We start from the raw sequence: 12,393 nt of genomic DNA, 5'->3' as shown, positions 1-12,393 counted from the left end.
GGTAATTACACATGATTCAATGACCACCAATAATATTTTAACATTTTTCCTAACAGAAATAGGAAGAAATAACAAAGCAAATTTGCCTCCCTCGATAGGATAAATGCCAAGCAGACACCCAAATGCCAGATGGCTCTTGTTTATAGTTTGCAACGCCTATGCCCCTCATGCAATTTAGCAGTGTTTACTGTACTTAGTACAACTAAACACTAATTTCTTTAAAATTTTCTCTCCTCAAAGCCCACTTTTTTGCCCATTTAAAACCCCCACCATATCACCCTCAAACTCAAAATACCAATCCCACCAAAAAAAAAAAAAAAAAACCAAACTCTCTTCTTCTTCTTCTTCTTCTTCTTCTTCTCCTTCTTCAGTTCTTCTTCTTCTTATTTCTCTCTTCTTAAAACCCAACAAAGAGCACAAAACTATTAAAAAAAATAAGAAAAAAAAGAAAACCATGGTGGTTGTGTCTCAGCCAGCATTAGACCATTTCTCTCCAATAAAATCATGCAGGCCCACCTCTAGCCTCTTCAATGGAATCCCCATGGTGGACCTGTCGCACCCGGAGGCCAGCTCCTCCATTGTCAAAGCCTGCGAAGACTTCGGATTCTTCAAGGTCGTCAACCATGGCGTCCCAATGGAGTTCATAACCCGCCTCGAATCCGAAGCTCTCAATTTCTTCAATCTCCCCCAATCCGAAAAAGACCGAGCCGGCCCTCCCGACCCTTTCGGCTACGGCAGCAAGCGAATTGGCCCCAACGGCGATGTTGGTTGGATCGAATACCTCCTCCTCAACACCAATCCCGACGTCTTCTCCGAAAAATCTCGCTTCATTTTCCGGGAAAACCCACAATTTTTCTGGTAAAAAAACAATGAAAACAAACAACAGAGTACTCTGCTTTTGTATGTAACTTCTCCCCTGTTTCTTAAAATGCTCTGTTTTTGTTTTTTTTGTTTTTTTTTCCGTTTTAGGTCTGCGGTTGAGAATTATGTTGCGGCTGTGAAGAAGATGGCGTTCGAGATAGTGGAATTAATGGCGGAAGGGCTGGGGATTGAAGATAGGAAAGTGATGAGCAAGCTTTTGAGAGATGAGAAAAGTGACTCATGTTTTAGGATGAATCATTATCCGCCATGCCCGGAGCTTCAAGCATTGAGTGGAAGGAATTTGATTGGGTTTGGGGAACACACAGACCCACAGATAATTTCTGTCTTGAGATCCAACAACACGTCAGGACTCCAAATCTGTCTCAGAGATGGGACTTGGGTTTCCGTCCCTTCTGATCACTCCTCCTTTTTCATCAACGTTGGCGATTCATTGCAGGTAATAATAATAATTGTAATAATTATAATCAGCTGGTTCGGTTTTATCCAAATAAACAGACTTGTCCCAGATTTCCATTTCAGGTCTTTTCTTTTCTTTTTTCTTCTTCCTTCTGTTTTTATTTTGATTTGATGACAATAGGAAGATTAGGAAAAAAAAAAGAGAATTTTTTTTTTTTTACTTCAGTTCTGTGTTGGAGGTCAAATCATACGTCGTATTGGGCAGTCGGTACAGTTCTCTCTCTGTGGTGTGTTTTCCTTTGGAATTTCTTAAACGGGCATTGCTCTGTTTTATTCTTCTTTCAAGTTTGTACTTTCTCTCTCTGTTTTCTTTTTTCTATTTTTTTTTCTCTATTTTCTCATCTTATGACAATTTTTTCCATCATTTGCTCTTTTACAATTTTATATTAAAAACATGCACTGTCACGTGACAGGGCTTTTTTATAATAAAAAAAAATCATTCGGTTGTTAGTTATTACTTGTCTTTTTCTTTAAAAAAAAAAATAATAATAAAATGAGTAAGCATTCGAAATCTTGACCTCAACATTAAAAACCTAAGCGTAAATTTACCGCTAGCTATACCTTATCAATTATGGTATGTTGTGATTTGCAGTTATTTTTTCACAATACTTAACATAAATAATAGTTATTGTTCTTGTTATATATGATGACTATTATTGTAAATAATTTATTGTTCTTGATATTCAGGTTATGACGAATGGGAGGTTTAAGAGTTTGAAGCACAGAGTACTGGCTGATCCTAGGAAATCAAGAATTTCCATGATCTACTTTGGAGGGCCACCTTTGAGTGAGAAAATAGCACCTTTGCCTTGTTTGGTGGCCAAAGGAGAAGAAAGCTTATACAAGGAATTCACATGGTGGGAATACAAAAAATCTGCCTACAAATCAAGGCTGGCCGATAATAGGCTAGGACTGTTCGAGAAAACCCCATCTCAATAATGCTCATGTTGTGGTAAAAAAAAAAAACCCTCAAATTTGGCAAAAATATTAGGAGTCTTTCTTTTCTTTTTTTTTTTCTTTTTTTTTTTTTTGTCAAAGATCAAAATAGCTAGGTTTGGAAATAGTTGACTCTACTTTGCCATAGATGGAAAACGAATAGGTTGTTATTTCCCCTTTCATATCTTATTCTCCCTTTTATCTTTTCCACTTTTTTGCCTGGTTTAAGTGTAACGACAACCTCCTATTCTGCTGCAATTAATGAGAGTTGTTCATCATCATGTCATCATGTATATGTACCGCTGAAAAGCTCTTTGTCAAATTTCCTTAAAGTATATTTTTATGATATTGACCAAACTTTTATGTTGATATTTCAAATTGTACTTCTCACTAAACTGCTACTATGTATTACCTTCTATAAAGTCGTAACTTTTTTTTTTTTAGGCTACATGGTGAGAATTGAGAAATAATTCTCTTTAATCCCTTCATAATTAATTAACCTTCCTTAGTGATGGTTAGATTGTTATGGGTTTTTGTTTAACATCAGAAGACTATACAACTAAATTATCTACTCCATTCAAGTCCGTTTAGTTCGTTGATTCGAGTTAAAATATAATTTTATGTGAGAATTTTTTATTATAATAAAAAAACTAGATGTGACTGTTTCTAAGAGCTTTTTACTATAATAAAATTTGAATTTTAAACTCGAATTAGTGAAATAAACGAGACATTTATGCATGTTTTAACCATAATCTGACTTATTAGGAGGTGCATCTTATTGACGTTGACATGTGGACAATTAAGCATATGTGCGATCACCACAAATGGGTTGACCAACACGAATACAGCCTTTCGCTAACGCATCAAGAAGTTGGGTCAAAGCCAACCTTTGTAAAGGCCAATTTTTTTTTTTTTTTTTTTATGAAAGAAATGCTTATTAAAAGAAAAGCAAAACCTTAATCTATGGGAGATTTCTACGATAGGACACAAAAAATGAAATATCGGGTTTTTTTTTATCTACATCAAAAATTATTTATTTTGTGTGTTTTTTAATTTGTATATATTTTGATTAAATGCAGTAGTCAGAATTATACACTATAAATACGAGGCTACTGTAGAAGGATCTTGAAATATGCATAAAATATACTGCATCTTAAAAAAAAAAAAAAAAAAAAAAAAAAAAAAAAAAAAAAAAACAGAGAGAGAACGTCAAAGACCAAACCATCGTAAAAAATCCCTAAATGATGTCCTATATGCCTCAACAGCTAGAAAGAAAAACGAAAACCTCCACACTCCCATTCACATCTCTCCCTTTGGATCTTCAAGAATTGGACAATTTTCTCATCGTTTGGGCTTAAATCGTTGGGGGCAAGATTGGAATTCAAAAAAATGAGTGAAATTTTGTGAGAATGGGTGTTTTTCAGCTATTTAACGAACATAGGTGGTTCTCTTAATATTCTTAAGAATACGATCTTAAATCACATTAAGGTTAAAAAAGAAGATTACTTTAATTATTTTTCATTTTATAAATAGTAATAGTAGAAAGCATACCTTTAACTTGATAAATTAAGGACTTTACAAGTAGGTAGCGAATGTCAACCTCATATTAAATTTTCAACCTTTAGTTTGTAGTCTTTTGTGTTTTCGAATATTCTTAAACAGTTGCACTCAAGTTTTACTTTTAGTGTATATTTATTAAATTGTAATGAACCAAGGGTAAAGATATTGGCTAAATGGTGAATATTGTTCTCGAACTCTTTTTACAGTATGCGGAGGAAGTAGAATCAAGCTCAGACAATATTGAGCTCTTTTTCGAGCATTTACTTCCAAAATAGGAATTATAATAACGCAAGCAAAGAAATATCCTTAGGAATATATAATTATTAACTAAAAAATATTAAGTATTCCCAAAAACAAAAAAAACAAAAAACTAAAAATTAGCAAGTGTAGAAAAGTGATATTAAGATTTATTCCCCCATTCAAAGTGAAGTAAAGCTATAGACTGGGATTAGATTTCTCTTTCCTAACTCCTCCTATCAAGTGTATTTCTTTGTCACCTATTCATAATGAAAGTGAATATTTCTAAAAGTTGCTTAAGTTTATAATCTGCTGGAAACTTTTTTGAATCCGTAAACTTCTTGGCAAATTATAAACTTTAGAATTTCTAGTAAACTTTTAACCTAATTGAGATGTAATAAGAAAATTTGATATCAATTATCCTTTCACGTACTTACAACACCACTATTAAAAGTCAGTAGGGATGCACCCAAAGAAAGCTTAATGGATGTAAGACTACCCAAACGCAAGTGGGTTAATCCAATTCAATTATAAGAGATTTTACTAAAGTTGCACAATTTACTTGTTAGGCCTCTTGCACAAAAATTGTTGCGACCAACTGTTTGGTAGTAAAACTTTCAATTTAGTCGCAAAAGAATTGTTTAGTTGTCATAAATTCCATATATACTTTTTGTTACTAGAGTAATAACTTTTAGCGACTAAAATCTTGGTTGCAAAAGGGCAATATTGTTTCGCAAGGAAGCTTTTAGCAACCAAGCAGTAATGACCACCTAGCGACCAAAAATTTAATCGCCAAAAAACTTTCTGCGACCCAAAAACACAAGTAGCCACCAGATTTTTAGCCGCAAAAAACCTTTTTTCTTGTAGTATATATTTTATATTTACAATTCAAAGCCTTAAACCATGTCTCTATGAGAAGGTACTAGGATTCAATGAATCTTAATGAGAAAAGTACATTTTGACTCGTTACTTTCAGTGAAGTAAAGGATTAATGAAGAGTTGCTAATGAAAATATAGTTCCGTGCACTTGGTGCATAAGTTAACATTTTCAAAAGAATCAAACATCCTATGATTGTTTTTAATTTTAAAAGAAAAAAGACACAACAGTAATTATGAATTATGCTTCCAAACATTACACATAATTCATGAATTATATACGTTGGTAGACGGTAGACCAAACATATATGCTTGCATGATTAACATAATACGTTTTACCGTACTAAATATATGAGTTGTTCGTTGAATTTCTTGAGCTATTTATTGAAAAGCGGCGGAATGTACGTACCTTACTATCTCATGTGCATGAAAAAGAAATCAAGAGAATAAATTGTTTTCTAATTTATACATTTAAAAGGTTGTTTTAATTTAGAAAAAAGATGTCATTTTAAACTCAACATTTAATATGATACAGAAAAACATATAACCTACTTGGGGGTCGATGTAATAGTGTTTTCTCTCTAGCTTCAAGCTATAAATTTCCACTTTCTTTTTTTGAAAGGTAAGCTATAAAGAGAAGATGCTTGCATCTTAAAATCCTTTTATATGCAAGTATTGACACACACACACACACACACACACATAGAGGGAGAGTGTAAACGTTGAAATTATTGGAACATATATATATATATATATTGAGTTGATCAGAACATATATTATTGATACACAGTGTAAATTATAAAAAAAATAATAAATATACATAATTTTTGAAGGAAACATTGAAAAAAGAGTGTTATTAATTAAATCAATGACAACGTTAATTTTCAATTCATTATTTTTATTTTTTATTTTAATTATACTTCCAATATCCAGCTCCGTTGAATATGCATTTCATTTTCAATTACTTTCCAACAACTCGATGAGTATTTTTTTTTTTTTTTAAAATAAGTTTGGAGATCACATCAAAAGTAGTAAGACTGAAAAATAGTAAGAGGCCATGACACAGAAATATCGCAAATTATTGATTTGACCCTGATAATTGTTTATGGAAGTCCTTGTTTTTGTTACACTAACAAATTCCTTGTGTACTATTTTGGAGGGAGAATATGTTTATTGTACATGGAATTTGAAAAGGATATCAAATAAATAGGCCCATGGTTTAGGGGGATGTAGTCCCCACAATTCCTCACACGCAAATATAAGAAGATTCTGAAAGAAAAGGAGACGTTTCCTTTCAAAGGGGCTAGCTAGCCCAAGTCACTCTCATCACTGACCAAAGAGTTTTCGTTTGACCATCCAAGTGCACCTTACTATCACAATCTTTGCCACTTTTTTTCTTATTTTATTTTTATTTTTATTTTTAAATTCTGACAAAGCATTCCGTCATCACTCATCAACATCCAAACCAAAAAGTCACTGCCTCTTGATACTGATTTGAGCGCTTCCTTTTTTTTTTTCTTTTTTTTTTTTGATAACTCCACTCCATGTTTGCAATATTGTAAAGTTTGTTAATAAAAAAAGTTAAATTTAAATTTTTATATAAAAAATACTATAATAATATGATTTGAGTTATAAAATAAGTTATTATACTAATAAATATACTAGCAATAGTCTTTATAGTCAAGAGTTCTCTTTTAATTTACTAAATTCATGCATTGATGTCGATTTTCTTGACATACTCTCTCTTTCTCGATTGATTGGATTTTCATTAATGCTTATATGAATTACTATACTAGCAAATATATATGTCTGTAAAAATATTTTAATAAGTAAAAAGAGAACAACTAAAAAAATACATTTTAATCTGGTTGGTGCCCTCCTAATATTATTCCTATCCCATGTAAAGTTTCAAGTCGCCAAAATAAAAAATATAAACATTAGTACAAAAAAAGCATTAGACGTAGGGACCTCTAAGGCTTTAAACGTTGCCCATAAAAATGACTTCTAATTGTGTGTCGAGAAAGGTACCACGTTAGACGTTATTTATGTGATCGACATTTAAATTTACTTTAAACGTTACCTACTAAACATGCGACATATGAAGTAACTTTTTGTGTTTTGACCTTTGTGAGGCACACGACGTTTCTAATGTGTATTTATTTTTTATCTTGCATCATGAGTCTAAAAGAAAAAAAAAAAAAACAACCCTAAGAAGATATATAAGGCTAAAAGGTTGGTTAAAAGACCACAAGATCTACTCTCATCATGGGAGCTGGCCTCATTAAAACATTACAAGGAACACCACCACACCAAAAAAAAAAAAAAATAAAGAGAGAGAGAGTAAGGCTCCATTTAGTTAGAAGGATAGAGAGAGTTTCACTACTATGATGACTTGTGTATGATTTTTGGTAAAGATTGTGCAACTGGTAGGAGTGCTGAGGCTCCTGTTGATGTCATTGAGGAACTTGAAAAAGAAGTAATTGACGACATTAATATTGACGATGACTGTTTCAATAGCATTCACAATATGATTTGTGTGGATGAAGCACAATCGATGTCTTTCTCACAAGCATCGGGTGTTCCTCAAACTCAAGCTCAATCTCAAGGGTTGTCTAAAAAAAAAAAGAAGAGTACAAACAATGCAGAGGCTTATGAAGCCATTGAAAGATCATCTAGTTTACTTACTAGTGTTATTGAAAAGGCAAGTGAACGTTTAAGTCGGGCTATCAGTGAAGACATGATGAAAAAATATAGCCGGATTAGAGATGAGCTACAAAGAACCACAACCATTAACACAATAGAACGACATAAGGTAGCTCGGATGATGATAAAGGATGATGCTTTAGTTTCCTACTTTTTTAGTATTCCTGATGATGAAAGAGATGAGTGGGCTAGAGCTTTGCTTACTGATGATATTTAAAAGTGTTTGTTTAGTTTCAGTGGAAAAACATAGCCATATAATCTTTTGATATTGTAATGTATGTGCTATGCATTTCTCTTTTGATATTGTAACTAATTAGGATTATGCTTCACTTTGTTAAATTGTGTTAACTAGGAACTTACTTGAATTGGCATATGACTATGTTTTAGGATTATATATATAGTTGAATGATATATTGTCATTTTTATTATTGAGAGGAGTTAAAATTATATTTTTCAAGAAACATATCATGGTAGATATCAAAAGTGATTATATTTGAACTTGTGATAATTAATTATTACATAAAAATATCAAAAATTATTTTTTTTTTACAATTGACATATAGGTTTTAAATTTTATCCTTCAAATAAAAAGTTTTTTTCAATAATTAAATTATTTTTTATTATTTTAATTAATTAAATATTAAATTATTTAAGATTATTAATAGAGAGTATTTTTATCAAAATACAGTTTACTTTCATTTTATTCTGTTATAAGTCAAACAATATAATCCTTCTTCATGTATTAATTTTATAACTCCAACTAAACTAAAAAATTAATTTATAATTCTAGAACATTCTAAACTTATTTTATTACTATTCTCATTAACATTCCGTCACTTAATTAAACGCAGAAAGAAAAGGAGACGTTTCCTTTCAAAGAGGCTAGCTAGCCCAAGTCACTGTCATCACTGACCAAAGAGTTTTCGTTTGACCATCCAAATGCACCTTACTATCACAATCTTTGCCATTTTTTTTCTTGTTTTATTTTTTATATTTTAAATTCTGACAAAGCATTCCATCATCACTCATCAACATCCAAAGCAAAAAGTCTCTGCCTCTTGATACTGATTTGAGCGCTACCTTTTTTTTTTTTTGATAACTCCACTCCATGTTTGCAATATTGTAAAATTTATAAGTAAAAAAATTAAATTTAAATTTTTATAAAAAAAATATTATAATAATATAACTTGAATTATAAAATAAATTATTATACTAATAAATATACTAGTAATAGTCTTTATAGTCAAGAGTGCTCTTTTAATTTACTAAATTCATGCATTGATATCAATTTACCTATCATACTTTCTTTTTCTCGATTGATTGGATTTTTATTAATGCTTATATGAATTACTATACTAACAAATATATGTCTGTAAAAATAGTTTTAATAAGTAAAAAGAGGACAACTAAAAAAAATACATTTTAATCAGGTTGGTGCCCTCTTAATATTATTCCTATCTTATGTAAAGTTCCAAGTCGCCAAAATAAAAAAAGTAAACAGTAGTACAAAAAAAGCATTAGACGTAGGGACATCTAAGGCTTTAAACGTTGCACATAAAAACGACTCCTAATTGTGTGTCAAGAAAGGTACCATGTTAGACGTTATTTATGTGGGCGACATTTAAATTTACTTTAAACATTGCCTACTAAACATGCGACATCTGAAGTAACTTTTTGTGTTTTGGCCAAGTCTGTAACGTCTATTTATTTTATTTAATTTTTATCTTGCATCATGAGTCTAAAAGAAAAAAACAACCCTAAGAAGATATATAAGGCTAAAAGGTTGGTCAAAAGACCACGAAGTAGGGCCGGCAATTTCAGACACGACACGATGAAACGACACGAAAACGACACGAGATAAATGAGTTTAGACCGCACGATTATTAATTGGGTCGTTAACGGGCTGACACGAATAACACGAAAATAAATGGGTTGGATTCGTGCCAGCCTGTTTAACACTCTTAACCCGTTTAGTTATACGGGCCATAATCGGGCCGACACGACACGACACGAACCGACAGCTCGTTTTATTTATATTCTCTCATTTGCATGAAGGGTGTTTGATAAAAGGGGTTAACTTAATTTAACACTCTAACTTTTAAATAAGTTATGGTATGTTGATAAAATTACAAAATGCCAATGGACTTGTAGATAGATGATTTGTAGATGGACTTGTAGATGGTTGATTACAAAATGCCAATGGATGATTTGTAATGGATAAACCTAAACTTTAAATATGTTTTATGCTTTATGCACTTAAATATGCCAATGGACTTGTAGATGGTTGATTATGTTTATGCACTTAAATTTTCAAATATTTGGTTATGTTTTCAAACTTATTTAAATGTACTGGGTTATGTTTTCAAACTTCTTTAGATGTTTAGTAATTGGTATGTTTTGAAACATATGTCATAAGTGATGTTTTAGATATTTTAATGTGTGTTGGCTATTATGCATGATTTTAACTATAAGTGATATTAAGTAGTCAATTAATATAGTTTTGAATACAAAATAAAATTCACTATTTTTGCTAGTTGGGTCATAAACGGGTTATAAACGTGTTTTTTTTCGTGTCGACCCGTCACGGCACGTTTAATAATCGTGTTCGCGTGTCGTGTCGTGTTAACCGTGTTATTAGCGTGTCGTGTTCGTGTTTGAGTTTCTGACACGTTTATTAATCGTGTCGTGTTCGTGCTCACTATAATCGTGTCGTGCCGTAATCGTGTCGGCCCGAACACGGCCCGCGAACACGAATTGCCAGCCCTAGTCTACAAGATGTACTCTCATGGGAGCTGGCCTCATTAAAATATTACAAGGAACACCACCACACCCAAAAAAATAAAAAAAATAAAAAGAGAGAGACAGAGTAAGGCTCCGTTTGGTTAGAAGGATGGAGAGAGTTAGAAGGATGAAGAGTAGAAAAGGATAAAGAGGATTATAGTAATCATTCATGTTGTTTGATTGGATAAAAAGAGAGTTGAAAAGATTGATAATAATTATTTGTTTAATTATTATACTGTCAATTTTACTATTTTTTAATAATTTATTTTGAAAGGTAGAAAAATAATTTAATTTAAATTTGATTAGATTGATTGGATCTTTCCATTGATAGAATGATATAAAATAGTGGGTCCGAAAGGAGGCTCTCTCTCTCTCTTCATATCTCCTCTCATTTCTCTTATCCTTCTTACTAAATAAGTTATTCACCTCTCCCTCCACCACTCCCCTTCCATCCCTCTCTCTCCCTCCATCTCTCCCTCCTACTAAACATACTCTAAGGCCTCATTTATTTCACCGATTCGAATTTTTAGTTTTAGGTTTCTACAGTAAAAAGCTATCAGAAAATGTCACATCTAACTTTTTTTGCTACAGTGAAAAGCTCTAAGAAAATGTCACATCTCAGCTCGAATTGAAAACTCAAATCCGCGAAGTGAACGAGACCTAAAGAACAAGAGTTCATGACGTTGAGCAAAAGCTATCCCTGACAATCTAAAAAGATGAACAACTACTTAATCGATAATACGGAAGCCGAAGAATATCCTTATATAGTGTATCTGCAATTAATTAATTTGTAATCTTAAACAAAACAAACTTCATATCTTTCTTTGTTTTTCTTCTTTTTTTTTTCTTTGCCAAATTCTTATCAAGCAACATGATGTGCAAGGAAAGTTAATGTACTTGACAACATTAATGAGCATATAGGTCAACATAATCTGCTTTTAATCGATAAGTAAGTTGATGCAGTTTTAATTTTTGCGAGTTGTAATGCCTATAGCTACAGAAAAGCGTTCAATAATTATTGCTGGGAATTTTATTCTTAAATTATTTGCTGGCGTTTGAAAAAAAGAAAACTACTAAATTTAGTTTTATTTAGTATTAATTTACTAATAATTAAATTTAGTAATTATCTTTTGGTTGGTTTGTGGTTGGACTTAATTGTCGTCAGGGTTTTATTGGTTGTCTTTTTTAGTTGAAATTTGAATTTCATCCTGAGCTTAATTTGCTGATTAATAGATAAGATTCAGATTTTGTTTTGAAGTTTCAAGTTTGAATAACCAATAATATACCTTTGTGTCATTATTTTATAGTTGTTCACTTTTATTTTCATCTTGTTTTGATAATCTGTCTTTATAGTACTATGGTAATTAATCTAATTAAAGTGTGTCTTTCATGTCTATTAAGTATTAACAGTCATTCATCTTACCAAGCCTTACAGATACATGTTTATTAATTTTCTATATATTTGGTTCCCTGTGATGAATTGGCCAACACTTGTCAAATGTAATTAAAATATAGAATTAATATCCTACTATATATTATCATTGACTAACATGAAAACGACAAGATTTCCTCACCTTGATGTGCAAACACCAAAAATAAGTTTGACTACTTTGTTAACATTCCTCTTCTGTGTCAGTCTTAGTGCCGTTGATTCACTGATTTAAATTTTATTGATTTGAACTTTTTAATTCGAGCAGAAAAATTTAAATTGTGTGATTTAAATTGTAGTTTGAATTGACGTTTGAATGTGTAGTTAAAATTTTAATTAGAACAAGAAATAAAATTTAAATTTATGTTTGGTAAGTGTGAAAAGCAGAGAGAGTAAACACCTTTTTACTGTTAGAAATGGTTTAAACAGTTAAAGTTGAGGGGAGAGCTAAAGTCTAAATTTGACCTTTTAACTCAGTTCAAACAAAGAATATAATTCAAACTGCATGCTTATGAAACGCCAGTTCAAATTAT

General features: G+C 31.5%; 1 protein-coding gene across 1 annotated transcript; it reads left to right on the top strand.

The window, feature by feature from the left end:
- Positions 1-332: 332 nt before the first annotated feature.
- On the top strand, positions 333-2,369 carry LOC21404511 (gibberellin 2-beta-dioxygenase). Its single transcript, XM_010112665.2, has 3 exons — positions 333-858; positions 970-1,318; positions 2,026-2,369. Exons 1-3 carry the CDS (start codon positions 455-457, stop codon positions 2,275-2,277), a joined length of 1,005 nt encoding a protein of 334 aa, XP_010110967.1. The 5' UTR covers positions 333-454; the 3' UTR covers positions 2,278-2,369.
- Positions 2,370-12,393: the final 10,024 nt, after the last annotated feature.

The sequence above is a fragment of the Morus notabilis genome, unplaced genomic scaffold, assembly GCF_000414095.1.
Source record: "Morus notabilis unplaced genomic scaffold, ASM41409v2 Scaffold336, whole genome shotgun sequence".
Lineage (NCBI taxonomy): Eukaryota > Viridiplantae > Streptophyta > Magnoliopsida > Rosales > Moraceae > Morus > Morus notabilis.
Note: the sequence above shows the minus strand (reverse complement) of the source record. Positions and strands in the feature narration are given on the sequence as shown.

What these genes read in the sequence shown, in the direction of transcription:
- LOC21404511 (XM_010112665.2), top strand. Translation starts at nt 455, where the DNA reads ATGGTGGTTGTGTCTCAGCCAGCATTAGACCATTTCTCTCCAATAAAA. An exon ending in GAAAACCCACAATTTTTCTG is followed by an intron (nt 859 to 969) that starts GTAAAAAAACAA and finishes TTTCCGTTTTAG; the next exon opens with GTCTGCGGTTGAGAATTATG. An exon ending in ACGTTGGCGATTCATTGCAG is followed by an intron (nt 1,319 to 2,025) that starts GTAATAATAATA and finishes CTTGATATTCAG; the next exon opens with GTTATGACGAATGGGAGGTT.